At 49.1% G+C, this 27,919-nt stretch overlaps 1 protein-coding gene across 1 annotated transcript in view; it reads right to left on the bottom strand.

Moving 5' to 3' along the window:
- The window catches only part of Col19a1 (collagen type XIX alpha 1 chain), a 224,029-nt gene extending 210,918 nt beyond the window's left edge, over window positions 1-13,111 (bottom strand). The window contains exons 1-3 of the mRNA XM_042668576.1: window positions 13,021-13,111; window positions 3,882-3,956; window positions 3,203-3,302 (exon numbers count right to left, since the gene is read on the bottom strand). Of these exons, the coding sequence (XP_042524510.1) occupies window positions 3,203-3,302; window positions 3,882-3,956; window positions 13,021-13,111 (266 nt within the window). The remainder of the gene's footprint in view (window positions 1-3,202; window positions 3,303-3,881; window positions 3,957-13,020) is intronic.
- Window positions 13,112-27,919: the final 14,808 nt, after the last annotated feature.

Genomic DNA, 27,919 nt, shown 5'->3' on the forward strand with positions numbered 1-27,919 from the left:
ATTCAGAACATAGTTTTGGACCTCAGAATTTGGCTTGTTTCGAGAACCTGGAGAGGACCCAAGGCAGACCAGTCCAAAGGAAATGTGGGCTGGACAGCAGCCCCAGCTGAGGTGGGAGGAACGCACACACCAGGCTTCTGTGCTGTGCTTCAGGAAGGCGGTACCTGAGCCCCGCATGCAGCTTGAACAACTGAAGGCCACGTGCCTTGATTTCGCCTTAGGCCAAGGCCAGAGGGAAGCACAGAGTTTCTGTGCACAGTGTCTCCAGCAGGGCTAGGAAGGAGAGACCGACCCTCAACCCTCTTGAGTGGAGGCCCAGGCCCACAGCAGCGTGGCCCACAGCCAGACTCAAGAACACCTGAATGAGAAGGTGAGACTGGATGGCACTGAATTTTGATGTGTGCCATCTTTCACACACCCTTGAGCCAGGCAGGCAGCGCTCCCTGCAGCTTCTGTTTTCAATTAATGTGAGTTTACAGTTGAAAAACAGAACACAAATATTTTAAAGCATAATGCCTACATCCACTGTAGATATTGAGGAAAACACAGAGTGGAAGAATCACTAGGAAGGACACACTGGTGTTGATAAACACTGATGAACACACACCGTGTTACCTATAATACTAAACATCAGGCCAGCCACCAGTGGCTCACGCCCATAATCCTATAACTACTCAGGAGGCTGAAATGTGAGGATCAAGGTTTGAAGCCAGCTTGCGCAGGAAAGTCTGTGAGACTCTTACCTCTAATTAACCACCAAAAAGCCAATTGTGGACCTGTGGCTCATGTGGTAGAAGTCCAGTTGAGGGATAAAAGCCATATGAAAGCACAAACAGAGTTTGAGCCTTAGTACTGGTACACACACAGAGAAAGTAAAGACTTGGAACAGAGGTGAGCCAGCCAGCCCTCTCTCCTTTGTCAGCGCTTGGCCGAGCCCATCCTTTCTCAGCCTCTCACTGCCCCCAGTATCCAGACCCCAGCTACCATGCCAGAGATACATACACAGTGATTTACCACACATGGACTCCATTATAAACTAGAAACTTCCCTGTTGCTTTCAAAATGGATTTCCCTGGTGGCCAATCAAGATGAAAGTGTGGTTAAAAAATAATCCAAGTACAATGTTCAGATATATAACTACCAATGTTTAATAATGAGTTATTTCACATAACCAGGGTATCTGCACATAGATGTAACACGTGCGTGCACACACACACATACACACACACACAGGTATTTCATATAACCAAGCACCTCATACACATATACACAAAAGGAAATTCCTTCTAACAAAAATGACTCTAGAAAACTAGGTAGTGTGCCATCCAGAATCATTGGAAGTCCCAAACAATCTTTATTTTCACAATAACAACTGAGTAACTAAGCCAGGCATTGGTGGCTCACACCTGTAATCCTAACTACTTGGGAGGCTGATATCTGAAGATCCTAGTTTAAAGCCAGTCCTAGAAGTAATGTCTAAAAGACTCTAATCTCCAGTAATCACTGAAAAGCCTGAAGTGCAGCTGTGGCTCAAGTGGTAGAATATCAGCCTTAAGCAAAAAGTAAGCAAGGCTGTGAGACCTTGAGTTTAAGCTCCAGGATGCACACACATGTGCACGTGCGTGCACACACATACACAAAACTGAAGAATTAGAAATTCAAAGCCAAGTGAAACACGGTAAGCCCCTCAGGTACCCCTGAGCCCATGCCACCTCTGAGTGTACAGTAATACACATTTCATTGCACATATGTGCACAAACAGGCATATGTGAACACACACCAGGGGGACCCTGGGAAGGGCAACATGTGCAAGTCCCACACTCGCCAGGCTCAAGTGCTCGTGTGCCCAACAGGTGTCTGATAAATACACCAAGTCAGTCTCTTTCTTCATGAATCTCATCTGGAGCATTACAGAACAACAAAGGGAAGTTGGGCATAGAAGCCATTTCTGTTTTTCCACACAGAAGACCATCTGCCTCTTCCTGCACTGACTCCACAAGGCTGCTCATTGACTGAGTTCACCTAGCTGCAACGGGACTCCCGCTCACTGGTATTGGAGATAAGGCCCAACCCACGTGGCTCCAGGAGCACTGAGACCAAGGGGAAGAGCACTGCAAGGGGGGGGGGGCACTGCAAGTGGGGGGAAGGACACTGTGAAATGAGGAGCACTGTGAGGGGAGGAGGGGAGGGGCACTGCAGGGCGGGGGAGCTGCTGGTCAGCTGACCAGACACCTCCAGCTCCCTGGGGAAGGGACCTGGCTGGCTCCACACGCAGACTGCCCAGGGCCAGGGTGATTTGGAGTGGAAATCAGGAGATAAGGTGCAAGTGGCTAATAACGTTCATGGTCTCATGGTTCGGGGGAGGCAGTAACCTAAGACGCAGGCATCACAATGCTCCCTGGAGAACGGCACCACTGAAAATTTTTGTTTATTTTTATTTCATGCTGGCCCTGAGGCTTGGACCCATTCCGGGTCTCACGCTCTCGCTGGCTATTTCTGTTCAAGACTAGCATTCTACCACTCCAATCACAGCTCCATTTCTGGCATTTGGCCAGCTAACTGAGATAAGAGCTTCACAGACTGTCCTGCCCAGGCTGGCTTCTAACCACAGTCCTTAGCTCTCAGCCTCCTAAGTAGCCACGATGACAGGCTTGAGACACGGGTGCCTTATGCTTTTAAGCAAATTATGTGAAATCTCCTTAGAAAAGTTTCCAGATTTCTAGACATTCTCACAGAGTGAGACTAAAGGAGGATACTCTTAGGGTAGGAATACCAAGGCGCAATCCTGTATGTATATAAAATAATACCCCTCGAAACGAACTCCAGTAAATGGAAACAAGAAGTTTTGTTCTTTGTTAATGTTTTTGTTGTCTTTTCCTTTTGTCTTGTTTGTTAATTTTTCTTTGGGAGGGTAAGGAGGGCACAGAAATGGAGGGACAAAGGGTGAACAAATGCAGCAGTGGTACTCACTAGACACCATGTTGAAAATGAATTATACAACTTGTGGGTGGTGATGGGAAGGGAAAAACTGGGAGAGAGCAAGGAAGGGGTGAGGTTGTTCAAAGGGAAATGCACTCTTTACCTGGTTTATATAACTGGAACTCCTCTGTACATCATCCTTACAACAATAAAAATGCATGAAAAAAGAAAATAGTGTTATAGCACTATGAAACATGTAATTAGAAGTGATTGCTTTACTTACAAGGTCTCTCTAATCAGCAGTGCACGCCCCAGTCTGAAGCAGGACTTCCCCCCTTCACAGGATGCCCGCCGAAGGGAAAAGCGCGCTCCCACGTCAAAGCCTGCAGCACATGGAGTGTTCAGAGTGTGCAACGTGCACAGAAAGACTGAGCTTTTAAACAAAAAATGTTTTGTCTTTATCTAGAAACTGAATGGAATCCTGTTGCTTCAGATGAGCAAAATTCCTCCATTTCTTCCCTCTCTCTTTTCTTTCTTTCTTTCTTTCCTTCCTTCCTTCCTTCCTTCCTTCCTTCCTTCCTTCCTTCCTTCCCCCCCCTCTTCTTTCTCTTTGTGTTTTTTCTAGAGCTTGGATTCAGGGTCTGAGCACTGGCCCTAAGCTTTTGTGCTCAAGGCTAGAGCTCTACCATTTGACAACTCCACTTCGGACCTTTTTGGTGGTTTGCTGGAGACAAAAGTCTCATGAACTTCCTTGCCTAGGCTGGCTTAGAACCACAGTCTTTAGATCTCAGTCCCCTCATTGGTGGGGATTACAAGCATGAGCCCCCCAGGGCTTGGCTTATGCTTTTATTTTTATGATGATATTATCTTATTTGGCAATACCAAAGAATCACCTACAGTGTATTGCATATTTAGTGATATTTTTACATAAAATGCTGCTTCTAAAGGGTTACAGTGCTTACCTGAAACATTGAGCTCCTTTCTGCTGATTTGCATAAACTGATATCCCTCCGTTTTCAGTGCAGGACATGTCTTTTCTGTTTAAAAATAAGATTGATTATTTGCATTATGTTTTCTCTCAACTTTTTCAAATAAAACCAAGTCCTACCATACAACCAACTAGAAATTTAATATTAGCCAGGAACTAGTGGCTCACACCTGTAATCCTAGCTATGCAGGAGGCTGAGATCTAAGGATCACAGTTTGAAGTCCATGACACTCATCTCCAATTAGCCAACAAAAAGCCAGAAGCAGAAATGTGGCTCAAGCAATAGAGTGCCAGCGTTGAGCTCAAAAGCTAAGGGGAGAATGCCTAGGTCCTGAGTTCAAGCCCCAAAACTAGGAGAGAGAGAAGGGAGGGAGAGGGAGAGACAGGAGAGAAGAAAGACTAAATGAAGGAAGAAAGGAAGAAACTTAAAAATAAAATGAATAATTGTACTACACCTCAGCGTGTCTGCCACGATTTCAGGCATTTATTTATCCAGTATTTGTAGTGTGGCCTGGTACACGGCACATCCTTGATGTTAGCTATCATTGCTATTATCACCATTATTCCAACATGCTATTTATTTTTACATATTTGACGTTAATTAGGAATATAACTAAGTTTAACAGGTCATTAAACTTTCCAAAGTCTGTTCTGATAGAGGAGAAACAAGTGAACATTTGCTCTATTTTTGGTTGATCATGGGGCCTAAACTTAAAAGTCTGGGCACAGTCCCTGAGCTCTTTTGCTCAAGTCTAGCACTCCACCATTTTGAACTTATGCAGCACCACTTCCAGTTCTCTCATGGTAAATTGAAGACAAAAGTCTCATGGACTTTCCTGACCAGGCTGGCTTCAAACAGTGATCATCAGATCTCAGCCTCTTAAGTAGCTAGGATTACAAGTGTGTGTCACCAGTGCCAGGCTGAATTTAGATTCATACTTCAAGTTTGCACAAAAAATGAATTATAAGTACTCATAACAGTAAAAAATAAAATAGTTCCAATGCAATATAAAGTCTTCATGGGCTAGGAGTACTAAAGGTTTTGTGACTTTTCACAAGAAAACATTATTCAAAAAGTAAGATATTGATAAAAGGTAGGTCATTAAAATTAAAATGTTAATTAATCAAAAGATATTAGCAGAGTAAAAATGGCAGCCTGGGAGAAGGCACTCATAGTACACAGCTCTAAAAGGAAAGTCAAAGATCAGGAGATATTTATAACACATGAATCCCAAACAGGGCACTGCACGCATAATGTAAGATGAGCTCCCAAACTCAACAGGAAAACGATTGGAAATCTTGCTTTAAATGTATGTGGAAGTAAAAGCATTCCATTAAAAAAAAGGATATCCAAATGTCCAATTTGTGCATTAAAACTCTCAACATCATTGGAAATGGAAGAAATGCAGACGAAACCCACAAGAGACAGCATAGATTCCTGCTGAGCACATCAGAGCAGGGACGTGTGGGAGAAGGTGCTGAGGAGGCACCCCTTAGGATCCTGGGAGAACAGCCATCCTGCAGTGCCGGGCTGCTGGAAAGCAACGCCATCACCGGGGCGACTGCTCAGCTTCCCAAAGCTAAGGACACACAAACTCCATGACCTGGAAATTAAGCGACTCCACAAAAGCAATAGCTAAAAGATGAGTGTAGCTGACTCTTTTAGATAGGCCTAAACCTGGAAATCACCTGAAAGTTTATTGCCAGTCACAGGTGACTCACGCCTGTAATTCTAGCTACCCAACAGGCTGAGATCTGAGGATCTAAGTTCAAAGCCAGCCTGAGCAGGGAAGACTGTGGGATTCTTATTGCCAGTGAACCAGCAAAAAGCCTGAAGTGGAGCTGTGGTTTAAGTGGCAGAGTGCTAGCCTTGAGTGAACAAGTTAAGGAACAGCACCCAGGCCCTGAGTTCCAGCCCCAGGACCAGAACATATCAACAAGAGATTAAAGCTTTCTGAATACAATGAGAAAAAAAAAAAGAGGGAACCAATGATATATCGTAAGTAGATGGATGTCAAATATATAAATCAAGTTGATACGTATCATTTCTACTTAACTACATAAATATCAGTTCTATTCCTTTTATATGGACTTCAAAAGCTTATGAAATGATTCTGTGTCCACGGCGGTTACCCTGCGAGGTAGAACAAGGCTGGGATAGAGGTTTGTGAGCATCCTGAGGGAATTCTAGCTTTGATCTGAGTGAACCAGACAGAAGTATGAACACACAGGTGAAAAGCCCTTGTACAGTACATTTAACCTTCGTTGACTATAGCGGGCCTAAGGCCAGCACCATGAAGGAGAAGATCATCTCTTTGAGAAAACGCTGTCATCCAAAAACCCTCCCCAAACCCAAATCCTACTTACATTTTTATAAGGGCTATGAACAACTACAGGTCTATACTTAAGATATATATCATATATCTATCTTACCAATCATTTATGTATCCATCTATCCGTCATCTACCATCTATCACCTGCCTTCCTGCCTATCTGTCCATTCATCTGCCTGCCTGTCTGCCTGTCTGTCCATCTGTCTGCCTGCCTGCTTGCCTGTCTGTCCGTCTGCCTGTCTGTCCATCCATCTGCCTGCCTGTCTCTCTGCCTGCCTGCCTGCCTGTCTGTCCATCTGTCTGCCTGCCTGTTTGACAGATCCATTAGATAATGACAAAACAAATCTCAAGGCAACAGGAAGGAATGAGGGAAGGCATGCGGCCTGCTTTCCAGGGACTTACAGAATATTCAGTAATGTCAAAGTAACAAACCTGCCACTTTGAAATGAATGGACTTCAACTCCTGCAGCACTCCATGTGGTTGCACACGAAGTCTTTTACTCAGGAAAACCAAGTATTGTTTCCTATCGTTAGAGCATGTGCTTTGTTGTAAAAAGCTAAGCGACTTAAATGTTATTTGGGGAGTAAGATTGGAGCCACAAAAACTGGTAGTTTCGTGAATCCTTTGCATAAAAATGGCATAATTTATTTAAATTATGCATATTCATATGCAGTTTAATATTAATGTACCTTAAAGACTCACAGATCAGACTCAAATATTGTATCAGGTTATATTATGTAAAGGCAAATGTAGATGTCCCTAATAAATTCATGTTCAGATGCGGGTGCTGAGGGCTAGGCCTGCCTCCCTCCTAATACCTCCAGGTATTAGGGCTCCGAGAGGGCTGGGTGGGCCTGAAGGAGGCCTAGGAAGCTGACAGGCAGCTGGGCCCTGGTTGAGCCTGGTTCATACCCAAAGAAAATGTGTGCTTCTTTGAAGGTTTTGACCCCTTGCTCCTTCCAAACCTCACACCCCTGAGAACTTGAGAACAAGCAGTCCAGGAAACCAGGGACCAACCAGCCGCTCAGGACAGGGTCTGGGTGAGACCTGCCTCCTAGAACCTGCTTCCCCCCCTCTGCATTCATCATTTCTTCTCAAAGGCATGTTTAAGTAACCGGCAGCATGTTCAGAAATTCAACTTCATTTATGTTTCACTGACAGTCCTGGGGCTCAAGCGCAAAGCTTCCTGCTCTCACTTGGCTTTTTCCACTCAAGGCTGGTGCTCTACCACTTGAGCCACAGCACCACTTCTGGGTTCCTGGTGGTAAATTGGAGGTAAGACTCTCATGGATGATCCTGTTCAGGCTGGCTTTGAACTGATCCTCAGATCTCAGCCTTCTGAGTAGCAGGATTACTGGTGTTCCACCAGCACCCAACTCATTCTTTAGTAGATATGCATTTGCTCCCAGTCTATTCTAAACACATGCTTAAAGTTAAATCTCTTCACACGTGCGTGCTCGCATACACACGCACACACAGTATCATTCTTTGCCTTAATTTCTTAATCACTTGCCATGTTTTCACCTACCGGTATGGCCTCCTACATGTTGCGATCAGATCACACCCTTTTTAAATTAAATTTATTATTAACTGCTGCACAAAGATGTAAAAAAAAATGCTATGTATTAATACCAGGGACATTTTGGAGATGATCTCCAAACCCAGGAAACAAAGCCCAAATAGACAAAAGGGAGGAAGCCCGCTTTCCCTGTCATTGTCTGGTGTCTTCTACACCACTCACATGAAAGCCTGAATTTACTATAGCACGTATGGACACATAGAAATATACTAGTTGGCCCTATATTTTAATGAATTTTCAAATTATTTTTAAACAGTTGAAGAAAGAGGTTCCAACCAAACATGTCAGTTTGTGAATGGTGCATCTTGATCCGTGTCGCCCCTTCCAGGGCTCTCCCATCCCTCCCAGCCCCACCCCTCCCCTCCAGAGACCTGGTTTTGTGTTCACACTGTGCATGGAGTGCTGTGACTGTGTTCTTCCTCCCTTCTCATCTCCATCTGCCCTTCCCCTTAGGCCCACCCATCCTTATTAATTCATATATTTCTTTGTTTATTGCCAGTAGCAGGGCCTGAACTCAGGACTTCATTCTCCCACTGGGCTTTATTGCTAATCATGCTCTTCCACTTGCACCACATTTCTAGTCTGGGGTTTTGCTGGTTAATTAGATATAGAGTCTCACAGATTTTTCTGCCTGGGCTGGCTTTGAGCCTGGATCCTCAGATCTCAGTTTCTTGAGTAGCTAAGATGACAGGTGTGAGCCACAGGTGTCCAAACATACTTTTCATATTTTTCTCCTAATTATTCACTGAAAATATGATGAATTTCCTATCTCTTCACCAAGCCCTAGGACCAGTGACAGTTGATTCTTTGGGTTCCATAGTTTCCAACTGATTGAAACCCAGAACTGTGTGCCTGCTCAGCTGTTCTTAATATTCCTTGTACAGAAACTAAACACATCATTTGACTAGTTGATTTTTTTTCCTTTTGTGCCAGCACTGGGGCTTGAACCCAGGGTCTGGGTGCTGACCCTTAGCTTTTCCACCCAAAGCTGGCACTCTACCACTTGAGGTCTCTTTGATTTTCCTGATTCTAACTATCCATGGGAACACACAGCCTCTCTCTGGAATTCTCACTCCCTCAAAAGCTCAACTGAAACATGCTGAGCTGGGCAGGAGTTCTGCCTGACATTGACAGCGCTCTCTGAGGAGGAGAGGGGAGGTGGGGGAGGGGACGCCCATCAGCCACCCAGGCTGGCATGCTGGCCTTTAGTAAATTGATGGGAGAAGCCTTATGTGCTCTGCATTTTTAAAAGCTAAAAGAGGGACTGGAGGTATGGCTGGGGTGGTAGTGCACCTGCTTGTGAGTGAAAGTGTCAGACCCTGAGTTCAAATCTTAGTCCTGAAAGAAAAAAAAAAGAGAAACTTCAAAGCTAGAACAGACTTTTCTCATTGAAGAGAGGGGACCTCAGAACCCTCACACCCTCCTCTCGGCCTTTGGGGCACGGGTACACATTTCCAGTACACTAGATAAAATAGTGCAATGCTGTGCTGAAGGAAGACAGATGTTCACAAAATAGACAAAGTACACCACACCAGAATATGATGGAAATTATATGAAAATGAGACCAAAGGACAGAAAAAAATGGGAGCACAGCTATTTTAAGAATGAGTTCACAAAAGGTCAGGAAAGCATCTTCAGTGCTTGGCTTTGCTTAAAATACCTAATAATCTTCTCCCTCTTTATCAGCACCTGGATCAAAATACCTGTAGTTACCATCTCCTTCCTCATCAGCACCAGACCCAAACACCTGTAGTTACCACATCTCCCTCCTCATCAGCACCAGTCACTCCCCATCCCCTTCAAGTCTACAAAGGGCATTGTTCAGTGCAAGGACTTTTATATGATACCCTATGGAGCAGAAGGATTTCTAAAACATCCAAAAGAAAACTCTCTGTATGTGAGCATACTTTCTGCTTCCAGTTTAAAAATGAAAACTCTGTCTGTGACATCACTTTCTGCTTCCAGTTTAAAAATGAAGCATTATTAATAAAAGCCACCTTTCAGAATAATAATTTTTCTTCTAATAATTAATAGAAAAATCAACTTATCAACTTACATATACATTGGGCTGATAATCATTTCAATCTAGACAGTTTACACAAAGCATTACTGTAAGTTAAAAAAAATTATCATTTTGCTGGATGTCAGTGGCTCATGCCTGTCATCCTAGCTACTAAGGAGGCTGAGATCTGAGGATTTCGATTCAAGGCCAGGCAGGGCAGGAAAGTCTGTGAGACTCTTATCTCCAATTAATCACAGAAAAATCCAGAAGTGGTTCAAGTCATAGAGTGCAATCCTTGAGCACATGTTCAGGGACAGGACCCAGGACCTGAGTTCAAGCCTCAGGATCAGCAAAAGAAAAAAAAAGAAAGAAGTAAACTCATTTTAATGTTATTTCATCAATTTAATATTTTACACTGGTTTTCTGTATTTTAACACTCATATGATCATTTCATACTTCTACTTAAACCCATTCAGGAAAATAATTAACTCATGTGATTTCTACCATATAGGAAACTGTGTTAAAGAACTGCATAAAGTAAGTTTTAAGATTCTCTAGACTTTTTTTGGTTGGTGGGGGTGGTAGTGGGGTTTTTTTGTCTTTTTAGAGGGTGCAAAGGGGAGGCACAGGAAGGGAGGAGGAGGGTGAATGAATGCAGCCTGGTGCCAGTAGACGCTGTGTAGAAAACGAACCATGGAACCCATGGGCAGGGGCAAGGAGGGAACATGGCGGGAGCGAAGGAAGGAGTGGCATTGTCAAAAAAGAGTATTCACGACCTGACTTATGACATGGTAACTCCCTGCAGAACACCTTAAAAATAACAATGACATTATATTTTTAAAAAGATTCTCTAGCCAGCATTGTGTGCGTGCATGTGTGTGCACATATCTGGTGCCAGTATCGGGCTTGAACCCAGTTCTTTGAGATTGCTCAGCTTGCTTGCTCTGCTAGTGCTCTACCACTTGAGCCATACCTCCAATCCAGCATTTTGCTGGTTATTTAGAGATAGAACTTCTTGGACTTTTCTGTTTGGGCTGGCTTTGAACCATGATCATAGCTCAGCCCTCTGATTACAGGCGTGAACCACTGGCGCCGAGCTATATATAGATTTTAATACAATTCTCTTCCCCGCTTTCCTTGGGCAAATAATTGTACTAAAACCATGACATTCAAGTTGAATTTTATTGTTAGTTATTTTCAGTATGGAAACACAAATATGCTTTATCGCATAATGTCAATATTAGAGGACTTGCTAAAGTAAGAAAAGCAATTAAATGTGTCCTTCAGTATTTGAAAGTTCATATGACAACTGAATCATCCCACATCACAACTGAATCCTACTCAACCCGGTACAGTGTCGCAGGAAATTGCTCAAGATACACTAGAAATAAAGTGAAGTAATTGAAAGGCTTGGTTATCTTCTGTACATGAAGTTTTAACAGGAAACCCTTGACAAACTCGGCGTGCAGGGCTGAAACCCTAGCCTCTCCCTCAGATTTGCTATATTTTATTTTTAGCTGTAATCGCTTCCCTCCGGTAAATGTGAGTGACCACAGGGGCAGGTCTGCACATGAGGAAACCAAAACGGGCTGCCTGCCCTGCACACGGACACGGGGGGATAGGCACGGAGCCCCACGGCCGGCTTCACATCCTCTGGGGACCCTGTGCCACACTGACATCACCAACAAAACAGACAACACACCAGTGTGGAGGGGCTTGGGGACATTTGGAGCTGAGTCTCTTGGGCCCTGTGTGCTGAAAAGACCAGGAGTCCGCACACGCTTCTTCTTTAGAGCAGGGTGTTGCCGTGAATCTTGTTACCATTTACAATGATTTTAGGTGTGTGCCAGTCCTAGGACTTGAACTCAGGGCCTGGGTGCTGTCCATGAGCTTCATTACTCAAGGCTGGTGTTCTACCCCTTGAGCCACAGTTCTACCTCCAGCTTTTTGGTGGTTAATTGGAGATAGTCTCATGGACTTTCCTGCCCAAGCCAGCTTTGAACTGTGCTGCTCAGATCTCAGCCTCCTGGGTAGGTGGGATTACAGGGATAAGCCTGTGATTTTAGACTCACACTTCAAAGGGGTTAATTTGGTACGCATTTTGGTACAAGTTCTGCACAGAGTATGACCTGATTAACATTACGGATAGCAGAGTAAAAAAGCATAACACCCAGTCTGGAAAAATCACACTAAGAAATGCAAGCCAGACCCAGACAGAGACAGACAAAGGACGTGTATTCTCCCTCACACGTCCTGAGACAAAGGACGCCTGGCACCAGAGCATGCAATATACACATGTGATCCAGGAGGTGGGAGGTGGGAAATGAGTCTGGGGGATGGGGTGAGGGAGGGAGAAGAATGATAAAAGGGAGACTGATCACGAAGCACTGGAAATCCTAGTACACAGGAGGCTAAGAACTGGGGAGAGTCATAGCCAGGCTGGCCAGGAAAATCCATGAGACTCTAATCTCCAATGAACCACTAGAAGTGCAGCTGTGGTTCAAGTGGTTGAGTGCTCAGGGACAGTGTCCAGGCCGAGTGCAAGCATGAAAACCTACACACACACACACACACACACACACACACACAGTAGCTGTCTCACACTGACCCTCTAGTTTGAGACATCGTCTACTTTGGAAATGAGTATGAGGAGATTGATGAACTGAACAGCTGTGAATATATAATGTCTGCTTAGCTCAAAAGGTCCTCCAGAAATGTGTCACCTTTGTTTTCCTCCTCCAAGACATTACAAAGCTGACATACAATTAAACCACATTTCCCTTTACACTTTCCATTTGATTTTTCACCTTCCCTAATTAAGATTAGACATGTCCTCATTCATCCTAATTAGTACTGAGTTTCTGTGCTTGTAACATGGCAAGTCATTTTTAAAGGGGAAAACGCAAGGCACTATCACACATCTGCAAGCACGTGCACATGCATGTCATTATAAAAACCAGCAGCACCAAGGGAAGGCTGGCTATACATGATGTGCCTATGAAAAATGAGGCCATTTTAGACGTTCTCAGTTGGCAGTGTGTGAAGGTCACTGGTGAGGAGCAATGGCGTTTGCTCGTTCTGACGGGGAGATTTCATCTGCAGCCATGGCCACCATAACAGGGTTTGGTCTAGTGATTGTGATTAGCTATTTAAGGACTGTGGTGACCCTTTGTAGTCTGACAGAGGTGACTTAGATACCTGATTCATCTCCGTCCATCCCAGAGGTGGAGGCCCAGAGCAGGAGCATCACCAACCAAGGCCAGAGCTTCCAGGAGCCAGAGGGTATCATGGCGCTCGGAGCAGTGGACCTGTAAGGCAAGAAAGGCCACGTTGAGTTCATTGTTTTCTGTCCAACTGCATCCAGAAGATGGGGGCGGTGTTTCACACCTGTCATCCCAGCTACTCAGGAGGCTGAGCTCTGAGGATCATTGTGTAATCCCAGCTACTCAGGAGGCTGAGCCCTGAGGATCATTGTGTCATCCCAGCTACTCAGGAGGCTGAGCTCTGAGGATCACTGTGTCATGCCAGCTACTCAGGAGGCTGAGATCTGAGAATCGTAGTTATAAGCCAGCCCAAGCAGCAAAGTCTGTGAAACTCTTATCTGCAATTAACCAGCAAAAAGCCAGAAGTGGAGCTGTGGTTCCAGTGGTAGAGTACCAGCCTTGAGTAAAAAAGCTCAGGGACAGTGGCCAGGCCCTGAGTTCAAGCCAAGGACTGGCAAGAGAAAAAAAAGATTTCTAAATCTGCAAATAACTGCCGTACTAGTCTTTTTCCCTTGCCCAAAGTTTAGTGAAGAATCCATATGGAATAATTCTGCACACTAGTGTCTAAACAAACTCTTTCTCTTTGAAGAAAGCTAAACACTAAAGCCATCATCTTTCGTATGCTGCATGTGCCAAATTCCCAAAGGTCAGCATTTTAAAATTAATTAGATATTTCTGGATGAATAGCTAGCAGCAGCAATTGCGATATTGAAACTGTATGTGTGGTTCTAAATACCAAACAGCTGTCTGGTGGCTTCCTTCTGAATCTCCATCCCGAGAGCCCCCTGGTCCTCATGCGACCCAGCGAAGCCCACCAAGTTGTTACTTCATGTCAGCTGGGAACTGCTAACACATCAATTCTAATTCAAAAAAGTAAACTGCCACATATTAGGCTAGTGTTCTAACTGCACTGGTGGCTCATGCCAATACTACTATGCTGCTCAGGAGGCTGAGATCTAAGGATCATGGTTCAAAGCCAGCTCTGGCAGTGGAGTCCATGAGACTCTTATCTCTGGTTAGCCAGCAAAAAGCCAGAAGTGTAATTGTGGCACAAGTAGCACAACACCAACTTTGAGGGAAAAGCTAAGGAACAGCACTCAATCCCTGAGTTTTTTTTCACAAATGGTAAATTTTATTATAATAAACTGTGAAATTAAAAAGAAAAAAAAAAGGAGCGGGGCTGATGGATTACAACTATAATCCTAGCTACTCCGGAGTCTGAGCCTCATGGTTCAAAGCCAGCCAGGACAGGAAAGTCCTTGAGATACTTATCTCCAATTAACCACCAAAAAGCCAGAAGTGGAGCTGTGGCTTAAGTGGTACAGCTCCAGCCTTGAGCATAAAAGCTAAGGTACAGCCAGGCACTGGTGGCTTATGCCTATAATCCTAGCTACTCAAGAGGCTGATCCGCAGATAAAGATTGCAGTTCAAAGCCAGCCCAGTCCCCGAGACTCTTATCTCCAATTAACCACCAGAAAACTGGAAGAGGTGCTGTGGCTCAAAGTAGTAGAGCATCAGCCTTGAGTTGAAGAGTCAAGCCCCATGACTAACCAAAAACAAAAAAAAGCTAAGGGACAGTGCCTAGGCTCTGAGTTAAGCCCCAGTACTGGTACAAAAAAAATAATGAAAGAAGAAAGAAAACTCAATCCCTGAGTTTTAACCCTAGTACTACCACACGCATGCGCATGGACACGCGCGCGCGCATACACACACACACACACACACACACACACACACACTCGCATGTACACACAAGCTCAAAACACATGCATTATCTTAAAGTTCTGTGGTTATATTTTCAACTGAGGATTCTATTAGCTAGTAAATCACTATAACATCATATCTGAAAATCGTGGCTTACTCCTGGCTCAGTTGTGAACATGTTATAGAACTTTTTTGAAACCCTATGTATTTATCTACAAATGAGAAGTACCAGGAATAAGTTTTCTAAAGCACAGAGATAGCCAGTGATGTGGCCTAGACATCGTGCTTTCCGTGTTAGTGAACAGCTATTAGCCTGAAAGTGCGTGTCTACCTCTCCCTCCAGCCTGCAGTTGATGGGTACTAGAGACCTGCTCACTCACCATCTGTCAAGTCAAAGGCTGGCATGCAGAGCTGCAGCCTTCATCCATCAGGGGGTGCCTCACCACATGCCCCCCCAGACTGAACCCTATCTTGCCTGTGCACATACATTTATTGTCCACACTCACTCTAAGCTCCAGGGGTCAGGGGTTCTGTCTTCACCACCACCATGCCTAGCATGCAGTGCCTGAAAAAAGGAAACTAACAGAGACACTTGTCAAACATACGTGTTTGTGTGCGTGTGTGCGTGTGTTTTGTGTGTCTATGTGTCTGTGTGTGAGGGTATATGTGTGTGAAGGTATGGGTGTGAACTTAGGGCCTGGGCACTGTCCTTTAGCCTTTTCCCTCAAGGCTAGTACTCTACCATCTGAGCCACAGCTCTACCTTGGCTTTTGCCTGGTCAATTGGAGATAAAGAGTCTCTCAGGGACTTTCCTGCCTGGTGGGCTTCAAACCATAATCCTCAGAATGCTAGTAATATAGCCATAAACCACTGGTGCTCAGGTGTCAAACTTTGAAAGAATAAAAGACTGCCAATCTATAAATCTTAGGATACAATGCAATGTACTACTGGTATTTAATAATTCTTTTATAATTCTTAACTCATTGCAGGGGTCTGTGGCATGAGGATTCTTTCTGTATAGTTCTGACACATCTTTATTGTTTGAGGTTCTCTTGCTCAGGCTCTGATTAAATGACAATTTACTCTGCTAAGCTGGGGACTTTTGAAAAGTCTTTGCTGAAGCCTCATGTAAAGCCCTTTATGTAAAACAGGTGTAAAAACACATGTCCTGAGCCAGGCATTGGTGGCTCACGCCTGTAATCCTAGCTACACAGAAGGCTGAGATCTGAGGATCACGGTTCAAAGCCAGCATGGGCAGGAAACTTCGTGAGACTCTTATCTCCAATAAACCACTAGGAAACCAGAAGTGGTGCTGTGGCTCAAGCAGTAGAGCGCCTGCCTTGAACTTAAGAGTGCAGGGAAAGCACTGAGGCCCAGAGCTCAAGCCCTGACCGACCGACAAAAACAAAAACATGTGTCCTAGATCCTTAACCTCTGCTAGTGGTGTCCTCAGAACCAGGGCCAGCAAAACTGCCAAATTCAAGACTTCCCGTGAAGTCTCTCTTCTTTCCCTTCCTTCCTTTTCTTTCATTCTTTTTTCTGTTCTGGGGCTTGAACTCAGAGCCTGAGCACCCTTAAGGCTGGAGCTCTACCATGTGAGCCACACCACTATGTCTGGCTTTTCGGTGGTTCATTAGAGGTAAGAGTCTTAGGTTTTCTGCCCAAACTGGCTTTGAATCGCAGTCCTCAGATCCATACTTCCAGGTAGCTAGAATTCTAGATGCCAGCCACTGGCATGAGCACATCCACCTAATCTTTCTGAACTCTCCTTTTCCTAATACTTAACATGCTCCCTAGATACCTGCCATCGTCAGGTGGCTTTTTGCCACCCTGGATGCCCGACTGCCTTCCATAGATTTCCTAATTCTTGGCTTTCCACAAACTCCTCTATCCAAACTGGCCAGATTCCTCTCCTGTCTGAGTTAGATGGTAATCAAGTTATTTTTAGTGACACACCTAAGCCAACGTTATCCCAGTTTAGTGTATTGTTCTTCACAGTAAAACATAAGCTTTAGACTGAATGCTGGTAGCTCACTCTTGTAATCCTAGCTACTCAGGAGGCTGAGATCTGAGGACCATCTCTCAAAGCCAGCCTGGGCAGAGAAGATCTTGAGACTTATCTCCAATTATCTACCCAAAAGCCAGAAATGGAGCTGTGACGCAAGAGGTGGATCTCTTGTCCACTACCGGCTAAGCATGCTGGCAGTAGAAGCCTTGACTTTCTTGCAATGAAGAAAGGAAGAAGAGGACACCCAGCCCCTATGGGGCAAACAGTCTCTGGCCAGGAAATTCCAGGATCTTGGATATTCAGAACATGCCTCAACGCAGAGGTGCATACCCACCACGCTGTGAGTCCTGACCCTGCGAGCAAATGCCCAGGCCACACAAGGCCACAACAATGTCCTTTCAAAGTGCAATTCCGAATGCACAACTTTCTCCTCAGGCCTCAGGTCTGTTCTGCAAGGCGTCAGGCCCCAGTTCTACAGACAAGGAGCAAGAAGGACTAACATAGCATACTAGAGCTCATGCAGAGATTCCAGATCTTGAAACACAAATCCAGGTGTTCATGACTAAAGCCTGTGACAATGAACCACCACGGTGTTTACTGAGACAAGAGACCAGCATGTCCTCACATACCTCTACCAACAGAAGTCCTGGTCCCCTCCTAACCAGCCCTCCGTTCCTTCTCAGCAGGTGGAAAGTGCAACTGTGAGCCCCACAGAGGCCCTGACAGAGCCCAGGAAGCTCCAGACCTCCAGCCACCCCTGCCTGTGAGAGACTTCTCATTGCATGACAACTGAAATACAGGCTGTCCGCAGATCTGCGCCCCCACCCCGCCCACCTCCCACCCCTAACACAGGACTCCCAGTGTGCTTTGTCAACTGGAGTAATTCTGGATATTGACGGTTTAAGAGAAAAAAGTCACTTTGCCTTAAACTTCCTCTTAAAATCAAGGACACTACTTTTTTAAAAAAAAGTGCTTTAAAAAAAATCCTGGTGAGCTGGTGTTGGGACTTGAACTCAGGGCCCGGGTGCTGACCTTTATTTAGGGTTTTTGCTCAAGCCTAGTGCTCTACCACTCAACCAAAGCTCTACTTCTGACTTTTTGGTGAATAGCTGCAGATAAGAATCTCACAGCGTTTCCTATCTGGGCTAGCTTCAAACTCTTGTCTTCAGATCTCAGCCTCCTTAGCAGCTAGGATTACAGGCATAAGCCACCAGCATGTGGCTTAAATATTCCACCTAAATCTATACGTAGGTGCAGGAAACACAATAAGCAATCCGAAATTTCATTTTTCTTTCATCAACAGGATGGTGTTCTGTCACTGTCTTCCAATGTGCCCATTGTCAGACTTACAGCAGTGGATCTCTGTAAAAGAGGTTCCCAGGACCGCTCCAAACAAAATGAGCAAATGCTAGCACTTGAACCCTGACACAGAAACAGTGGGAAGAGGAGGAAGAAAAGACAGCATACAGAATGGTGGGCTCTCTAGATAAAACCACCAGAGGCCTGTGAGTACAAGACTCAGGTAAACCAAATGAAATCTACCCTTGGAACACGAAGAAATGTACCTTGTATAACCATCACCTCACATTGTATAGAGATCCTCTCACACTGTGTAACAGTCATCTCACACTGGATAATGGTTATCTCACACTATGTAACCATCATGTCACACTGTATAACAGTCATTCACACAGTATAACATATCTCACAGTGTGTAACAGTCATCTCACATGGTATACAGTTATCTCATGGTGCATAGAGGTGGTCTCACACTGTATAAGTCATTTCATACCGTACAACAGTTGTTTCACAGGGTGCAACAGCTGTCTCACACTGTATCAGTCATCTCAGTGTTTATCAATCATCTCACACGGTGTATCAGTCATCTCACAGTATATAACAATCATCTCATAGTATATAACAGTCACCTCACACTGTATACCTATCATTTCACACTGTGGACCAGTCATCTCACACTGTATAAGCAAGCGGTCATCTCACAGTATATAACGGTGGTCTCACGGTGTATACAGTTGTCTTACAGTACATAATAGCTGTCTCACAGTATGTAACAGTTGTCTCACAGGTATACAGTCATCTCACATAGTATAACAGTCATCCAGAGCACTGGTACTGCAGAACATGTGGAGGGATAGAGGGTTAGCACTATCATCCAACTGGGAAATTGTGAGAGAAGTATATGTGTGAGAAGAGAGGGAGAAGATGGACCAGGACATGGCTGTCAGGTGAATAGTAGTTCAACTTTGGGGAAAGCTGGAGTATCCTGTGCACTGGCTGAAAAAAGCCTTGTGCGCTGACATTCTTTATGAAAATGAATGCTGCATGACGAGATGGATCATTTTCACTCCACCCTCAATGCACTCTAGTGAATACAGAAGCCCATCAGGACAATCTGACACAGCTGTGAATCATGTGAGACTGTAAACAAGGAGAACAGCAGGGCCTGCTCATCTGCTCCTCTACCAACCTTGACACCATTTTTAGGGAAGCTACAACAGTGCACAAACTATTTGGGGGAAGAAATAAAAAAAACAGCCGAAAAGCCGAACATGCAGTTAAAAACCTAAGCCAAGAAGCAGACAAGCATACCCAAGAGCTCCTATCTCGATGGCACGGAAACTTTCAATTTCATCACTGATGTGAAGAGTTTGCAGAGGTCTTCTGCAACTTAGAAAAGCTGAAGGCTGGTAGCTTAGGTAGCTAAGATCTGAGGATCGTGGTTCAAAGCCACCCTGGGCCAGAAAGCCTGTGAGTCTCTTATCTCCAATTAACCACCAAAAAGTTGGATGTGAAGGTGTGACTCAATTGGTAGAGCATCAGCTTTGTGTAAAAATGATCAAGGATAGTGTGCAGGCCCTGAGTTCAAGTCCCAGCACTGCCACACACACCCACAAATTGATCCATTGACCCTTAGCCTCTTCTCCTGCACTGGGCCTGCCCATCCCTCTCCCTCACCTCCAGGCCTGTCTTACCAGGCCTCTGGCTGGTAGGCCTCCCCTACTTCTGCTACTTCTCTACCAGGCCCTTGTCCTTGCCCGGCTGCCTCTTGTGATGTAGCACCAGTCCCATTTGTCTTCCCAGAACACTTTCACAGTTCCATATTCCTGTTACCTTTTTATCCTTCACTTGAACTTCCATTCACACCAATTAGCTCTCCCTCATAGTTCCCATCTCCCAGTCTCTACTCCGGGTGCACTGGACATTTCTGCCCGCCCAGAAAATGACTGTTGTAGCAAGTGAGATTTACACTGTGGGGCCAGAAAGTAGATGCTGATGGAAAATCTCCATTTCTGGAGAACTCCATGGGCCTCCATCTGTTCTGGATGGCTTCCTAGGATAATAAGGCCTCAGATACAAATACAGTCGTGTTTGGTTCCCCTTCTTTGTGATATTTCTCTCACCTGCCCAGGGTGGGTGACTCCGCTGGGGCAGCCATGACCCCCTCCCACCTTTGCCAGGAAACCTCACTTAGATTCCTTCCACGTGGACAGATCAGTCTGCACAAAATCTCAAAGAAGAGCCTGGCAGTTTACTCATCCTCTGTGTGTGTGTGTGTGTGTGTGTGTGTGTGTGTGTGTGTGTGTGTGCGCGCACGAGTGCGCATGCGTGCATGCATGACACTTGCAAAGCAGTAGAGGCTTGAACTCAGGGCCTGGGTGCTCTCCTTGAACTTCTTGGGTCAAGGCTGACACTCTAACCCTGAGTGACAGCTTGATGTCTGGCTTTTTGCTGGCTAATCCTGGCTATGGGAGATAATCCTGCCTGGGCTGGCTTCGAACTGTGACCTGAGGATCTCAGCCTCCTGAGTAGCTAGGATGACAGGCCTGAGCCTGGGTGGCCTCTCTTTCTCTGCCTCCAGTCCCCTCAGGAGGATCTTAGCTTCCTCCACAGGCCCGGCCTTCCTTCCCTCTCCATGCAGGCCCCGCCCTCCCTTTCCCCCCAAGGAGTCACTGCCACCCACAGAACACAGCATCACCCCTAGAGGAGTCTGCCTCCACAGCACCTGCATGTGTGCAGGCCAAGGGAGTGGCTGCAGCCGGGCTCTCCACCAGGGGCTCTCCATGGGACAGGGGCCGGCCTAGCCGGCTGGGAGCCCTGGGCCCTCCAGCACCACACTGGAGGCCATTGCTCTCAGCTGTCCTCTAGGAGGGGAAGAGCCGCCCAGCAGCCAACTTCACCCCTGCAAACCCTAGCAGAGGTGCAGGCCCCAGGCCACCCCACCTCCAGCTGCTTCTGTGTCAGACCTCCCCTCCCTGGAGGAACTTGGAATGGGGAGGCAAGGAGGTGCAGCCCTGGGGGTGTGTGGGGTTGGAGTACAGTGAAGGTATGTGGGGTGGGGGTGCAGTGAGGGTACGGTGGGGCTGGGGGTACAGTGGAGGGTGTGGGGTTGGGTGCTGTGGAGATGTGCATGGTTGGGGGTGCAGTGGGGGTGTGTGGGGTTAGGGGGTGCTTTGGGGGGGTGGGGTTAGGGGGTGCAGTGGGGGTGTACGGGTTGGGGTGCAGTTGGGGAAGGCGGGTTGGGGTGCAGTGGAGATGTGCGAGGTAAAGGGCACCGTGGGTGGGGTGTACGAGGTAAAGTATGCAGTGTAGGTAATGGGGTAGGGGTTAAATGGGGAGAGGATCCGTTACTTTTCCATTCCCCAAAGCTCACGCGTGGCTCTCAGTCTCTCACTTCAGTTCCGGTGGTCTAATTTTGTCTCTTCGAGTTCCAGCATAGCTGCCCCCCAGCATTGCATAGCTGCCCCGGTCTAACTGCCCCCCAGTCTAACTGCCCCCAGCAAAGCTGCCCCCCAGTCTAACTTCCTCCCAGTCTAACTAAATGCCCCCCAGCACAGCTGCCTCTTGGCTCTGAGTCCACCGTCCCCGAAAACCCCACATGCACCTTCCACCTCTGCGAGGAACGCGGCCTCCTGGACCCGCAAACTTCCCGACCTCAGGGAGCACGGGGCGGAACACGGGGCCGGCGGGACTGGGGTCGCGGCGCCGAACGCAGGACGCGGGGCCGGGATGCGGATGGCCCGGGCCCTGCCGGACCCCAGCGGGGCTCGGGTGGTGAAAGAGCGGGGTGGACGTCCAAGGACCGCGGGGAAAGGCGCCCTGGGACGCCGGCCCCGGCCCGGACCCCAGGCCCGGCCCCGACCACGACCACGACCCCGGCTCCCGCCGCCCCCGTCCTCATTGCCCGGCCCCCGCCGCCCTGTCCCCGCTGCCCTGTCCCCGCCTCCTCCGTCCGCACCGCCCGGGTCCGCACCGCCCGGGTCCGCACCGCCCGGCCCCCGCCGCTGGCACTGCCAGTGACCTCGCCCCCGGAGCACAGCGCAGCCCGGGACTACAACGGGGCTGGGGGCGGAGAGCTGCGGGCCGGGACCGGCGCGAGGTGCGGATTCAGCGCGGGGGACGCGGGGCGATGGTGCGCGAGGGACGCGGGGCGCGCGCGCCTACCTGGATCTGCGGTGGAGCCGCAGAGCGCGGACCCGCGGGGCGCCCGGCTCGGCTCCTGGCGAGCGCGAGGTCGCTCCGCGCCGGAGCGGGCCGGCCGGGCCGGGGTGGAGCGGGCGCGAGGCGGGCGGCTCGGGTTCGGGTAAAGCGGAGGTCGGGCGGCTCGGGTCCAGGTCCGGGCGGGAGGCGAGGGTTCGGGTCCGGGTAGAGCGGGGGGCGGGCGGCCGAGTCCAGGTCTGAAGCGCCCCGCGGATGCGCTGTGTGGCCGCGTTCTCCGGCTCGGCCGGCCCGCGTCCCCAGCCCCGCGCCCCGCGCCCGCAGGTGGACGGCGGGGCGGGGCGGGGCGGCGTCCTCGCCGTCCCTCCTCCCCCGAGGCCGGGCCCCTCTCCGGAGGGGGGGCCGCCTCCCCATCCCCCGTTCCCCCATCCTCTCCCTCCCTTTCCTCCCCCCTCTTTCCCCTTCCCCCCTCCTGCCGGGCCCGCGCGCGCGCTCACTGGTCTGCACACCAGCGCGTGACGTCCACACTTTCTCCGTGTACCGGGCTGCGGATCTTGGATTTGAACTCGGAGATCGTTCAGTTACCAAAGACATTTTCTGCGGATCTCCACCGGAGGGGCGTGTGCAGACATACCCGAGGGACACGCGGGTCCGTGGGGTTGTGATGTGTGTGTGCAGACAGACCCGAGGACACGCGAGTCCGCGGGGTTGTGATGTGCGCGTGTGCAGACCCGAGGACACGCGTGTCCGGTGCTTGTACAGTGTGCGTGTGCGGACTCGCGTGCCCCCGTGGTCAGCGGATGGCTCGGGTCCGCCGTGCCCGCGGGCGGGGCACAGTGTAAACGATCGGAAGTAGCACTTCCGGGAAGTTTTCCAGCACAGCTCTGCTCCGTTGGGACTCAGTCTGCGGAGGACCCGTCACGCCGGTTCCTGGCTAATGAAGACGAAGTCCCCAGACCTCGAGACGGAGCTGAGGCACGGGGCGGGCCAGCGGGCGGGGCGTGGGACTGGGCGCACGGCGGGGGGAACTGGGCGCACAGCGGGGGGGCTGGGCGCAGGGAAGGGGCTGAGGGGGGCGCCTATGCCCGGGGCGGGCATGGGACGCGGCCCCGCCGGCCGAGGACAGCCCGAGTTCCTATCTCCGCCGCGCGAGCCGGAGTCACTTCCCTGGGCCTCGACACCAGCTGGTGGCTTCCTTCCAGAGGACTCCCGCACTCATTTTCTGATGGTGGTGGAAAGAGGCGGAGGAGGGAGGGGGAGGAGGAGGGGGGCAGGGGAAGTATGAGGGAAGGAGAGGGAGGGAGGAGGGAAGGAGAGGAAGTAGGGGGGGGAAGGAGAGGGAGAGTGTCCAGTGAGTCCCGGGGTCCGAAGCCCTCGAAAGCCCTGAATCGCGGCCTCACTGTCTTGTGAGCGATCGCGTCTGATTTCCTAACGCGGTCGCCACCTCAGAGTTCTTCTGGCATGGATGGTCTGCCTCGTTAATCAATTGCTGAATTAAAAAGTGAGCTGGACTAAAGCCCCAGCTTTGCTTCTCCACCAACGTATTTCCGTGCGTTGGTAATCAGTGCTACTTCAAGGGTGGTTTCCGACGTGTGCCTAGCGTGCACACGTTTATTATCTGCATATCTGCATACCTGCCCATCTGCAATCTGCATACCTGCACGTCTGCATGTCTGCACGCCTGCATATCTGCAAGTCTGCACATCCGCGATCTGCATACCTGCACGTCTGCATATCTGCGCGTCTTCCCAAACATTTTAAAGACACTCATAAAACGAGCGCACATTCGTTTTCAGCTCAAGGTCTCCTCGCTGTGCAGCAGGACTTTCCTGACCCACGTAGCGTGTGTCGGACAATGAGCACTCCGCGCGAGAACAAGTGATCATGTACTTGACGCGCTCCACTCTCGGTGACCCGACCTCGGTGGCGGCGCGGCGCTCGGTGCTCGCGGTTGGGGGTGTCGCCCCGGCCACCTTGATGACTGCCATTCTGCCTTCCCGGGGCTCCCCCCCCCCCCCCCCGCCCTGCCTCGCCGACCCCTTGCTGAGTTGAAGCGGGAGTCAGGAGTCCCTTTTCCTTCCTGGCCTAAGGCCTGGCCGCGCAGGGCGGGGCGGGGGATGCGGAGAAGCCGCAAGAAATCGAGAACCGGTCTGGCTTCCCCTTCCCGCAACAGCAGGGCCCCTCGTGGCCAGCTCGGCGTGTGCGCGTGTTCTGTGTGCGTGTGCAGGTGGGTGCGTGTGCTGTGTGCACGGATGCTGTGTGCGCATGCGGGCGTGTACAGGTGTGATGTGTTCGCGTGTGCTGCGCGTGCGGGCAGGTGTTTGCGTGTGCTGTGTGCAGGTGTGGATGTGCTGTGTGCGCGTGTGCTGGGTGTGCGAGTGTGCTGTGCGCGCGTGCGGGCCTGTGCGTGGGAATATTTACCTTTTCTAAAGATTTCAGAGCCCGCGCTGACACGCCGTGGAGGCGAAGTTAACCCCGGGCTATGCGCACTAGCCGGGGCTGGAGGTGCTGGGCGCAGAGCGGGTTGCGGGGTGCAGGGCGGGGCGCAGGGTGGTGCGAGGAGCCCAGGGCGGGGGGTGGGGGGGAGCGGGGCGGGGCTCAGGGTGCAGGGAGGGGCGGGGGGGCAGGGGAGGGGCGGGGGGGCAGAGGAGGGGCGGGGCGCAGGGTGGGGTGCAGGGGGCGTGGTTCAGGGCCGGGTTGGAGCGCTCTCCCCGGGCCCTGCTGCTGCTGTTCCCTCTGACCCTTCTGACCCCTAGTGCCCGCATCCTGCGTGCGCCTGGCATGTCCCGCGTGCCCATAGCGTGCCGGATCTCGCTCAGCGAGGCCGCTGGAGAGCACGGTCCTTGCGGTCCTTGCGGCCTGCAGGAGGCCTTGGCTCAGTGGAATGGCTGGCGCTGCAGCCTCCAGGGCCGCTGGGGACCACTCCCTGTCTGCTCCCCATGCCGCTCCCCAAGCTGCTCCCTGGCCTCTTGGGACCGGCCATTCCCACAGGGCGCTGCAGGGCGGCCTAGGCCTTGGTCCCTGGTCTCCTGAGCCTCCACAGAGAGCATCCTGGCCTCCACTGCTGGCTCCGGAGGGGAGGAGGAGGGGGAAGGCAGGGCGACACCAACCACGCCCCTGACTTCCCTCCAAGTGCTGGCCAGGCCTGTGGCATCACTTCGCATGTCATCCCAGGCCTGTTGTGTCACTTTGCATGTCATCCCAGGTCTGTGACGTCACCCTACGTGTCATCTCACGTCTATGATATCACTCCCTGTGACACTCCTGATCTGTGACAACATGCCATGCCGTGTGTCTCCCCAGGTCTATGGCATCACCAACATGTCAACCCAAAGTCTGTGATGTCACCCCGCCTCCAGGTCATGGACACTGGAAGGAAGTGCAGAGCAGCATGGGACGGTGAAGCTGGGTGTTGATGTGATGAGTTCTCAAATCAGTTGAAGCAGCAGCACAAGAGGAACGTGCACAGGAGGAGTGCGATTGATGCACCAGGAAAGGAGAGGTCAGAGCTAAGCAGGTGCATCACCAGTGCAGGAAGATGAGAGGCCAGAACTAAGCAGCAGCACCGTCAGTCCAGAAGGAGATGAGAGGGCAGAACTAAGCAGGAGTACCATCAGTACCATCATCAGCAGGAAGATGAGAGGGCAGAACTAAGCAACAGCACCATCAGTGCACGAAGGAAATGAGATGTTGAAACTAAGCAGGAGCACCGTCAGTGCTTGAAGGAAATGAGAGGTCGGAATAAACAGGAGCACCTTCAGTGCAGGAGGAAATGGAGGTCGGTATGCAGGGAACCCAGTCGATTTAGTTGGTGTGCACAAATGCACCTTCATGAAGAGCCATCCCTCAGTTTTATACTTGGGAAAGTCAGTCTCAACACACCGTGGGTGAAAAATAACTCCAGCCTTCAAAACCTGGCTTAGCTGCATATGTTAAAAGTTTAATAAACTAAATCATAAATCACTCCACACAGTAACTGTTAGGGCTATAGAGATTCCAATTTCTCCATTTTTCAATCCATAACATAAAGTTTCTACAGCAAATACATATCACCACCATAATAAAATATAACAAATATGACCTCCTGTGGGTCCTATCTAGCATACAACTAAGTTGGCTGGTCTTAAAGAGAGGGAGGAAATTGGCCATCCAAGTATTAACGTCAGTCACTCCAGGGGTGTAGTCTAGACAAAAAAACACTACGCAACTTAAGCCATTTTTATAGAATTTCATAATTTCACTAAGTAGATAGTTATTAAACCATCAATTCAATATATGTCTTCAAGTGCTTCTATAGCAAAGTACACAGAGATAGTCCGGTGTGAACCCAGCTTCCCTTCATGTTTGTAAGAAAACAGAACACATGACAACACACAAAACTATAACATAAAAAGAAAATGCAAACCTGCAACAAACAAGGCAGACATAAAGTACTAAGAGAGTTGAGAGTGAGAAATCATATCCAAATTGGTAGCATGCAGGTTAAAAATGTTCAGCAGAAGATGAATGTAGTTTGTTTACATGATTGAAGACAGAGCAATTGGACAGACCTGTTGACATTGAGAGGGGGTAGGTTCTCAGGAAGAGCAATAGGGAGTGAATTTTATGGGGTTATGCAGGTGTGGGGTATGCAGGTGTGGAAAAGTCCTTTGAACCTCATGTATACCACTAATGTATGCTAGTAAAAAACCCTCAGTACTCAAATACATCTATGTCCTGTCGCCATAATACATGTACTTGAAGGCCACTACACAGAACCCTGTAACTAGACTGAAGCTTGGAAATAAATTATTTATTTGTGAAATGTTTATTGAAAATGCCAACGAAGAACAATGAAGACAGAAGCTTTCCTATTTCCTGGGTTCCTTTTCCTGGAACCCGAGGCCTTGCACAAGGTCACTTCATTGCACATATACAGTTCCCTTAAATATCCATCCCGCTCTGCGGCACAGTGACATCACAGAGGTGCTTGTCTGTCACCTACTCAAGTTTCTGTCTCCAGATGAAATGGGGAAAGTCCTGAAACAGGGCCAGGACATCTCCACCTGACCCCGGACACCTCCACCTGATCCTGAAACATCACCCCTGGCCCGAGACATCTCCACCTGACCCCAGAACAACTCCACCTGACCCCCATCTCCACCCCTGACCCGGAACATTACCCCTGACCCAGGACATCTCCACTCCTAACCCGGAACATCTCCACCTGACACAGGAATATCACCCCTGATCCCAGGACATCTCCACCTGACCCCAGGACATCTCCACCTGACCCTGAAACATCACCTCTGACCCTGGAACATCACACCTGACCTGGGACATCTCCACCTGACCTGGGACATCTACATGCCTGTCCCCCATCTCCACCTAACCCCCATCTCCCCCCCTGACCCAGAATATCACCCCTGACCCGGGACATCTCCACCTCTGACCTGGAACATCTTCACCTGACCTGAGAAGATCATCTCTGACCTCGGGACATCTCCACCTGGCCCTGGAACATCTCCACCCCTGACCCCCATCTCCATCCCTAACCCGGACATCTCCACCTGACCTGGAAACATCACCCCTGACCCTGGAACATCACCCCTGACCTGGGACATCTCCACTTGACCCAGAAGATCTCCATCCCTGACCCCATCTCCTCCCCTGACCCCCATCTCCA

This window comes from Dipodomys spectabilis, unplaced genomic scaffold (genome assembly GCF_019054845.1).
Source record: "Dipodomys spectabilis isolate Male_0828 unplaced genomic scaffold, ASM1905484v1 ptg000457l, whole genome shotgun sequence".
Classification (NCBI taxonomy): Eukaryota; Metazoa; Chordata; class Mammalia; order Rodentia; family Heteromyidae; genus Dipodomys; species Dipodomys spectabilis.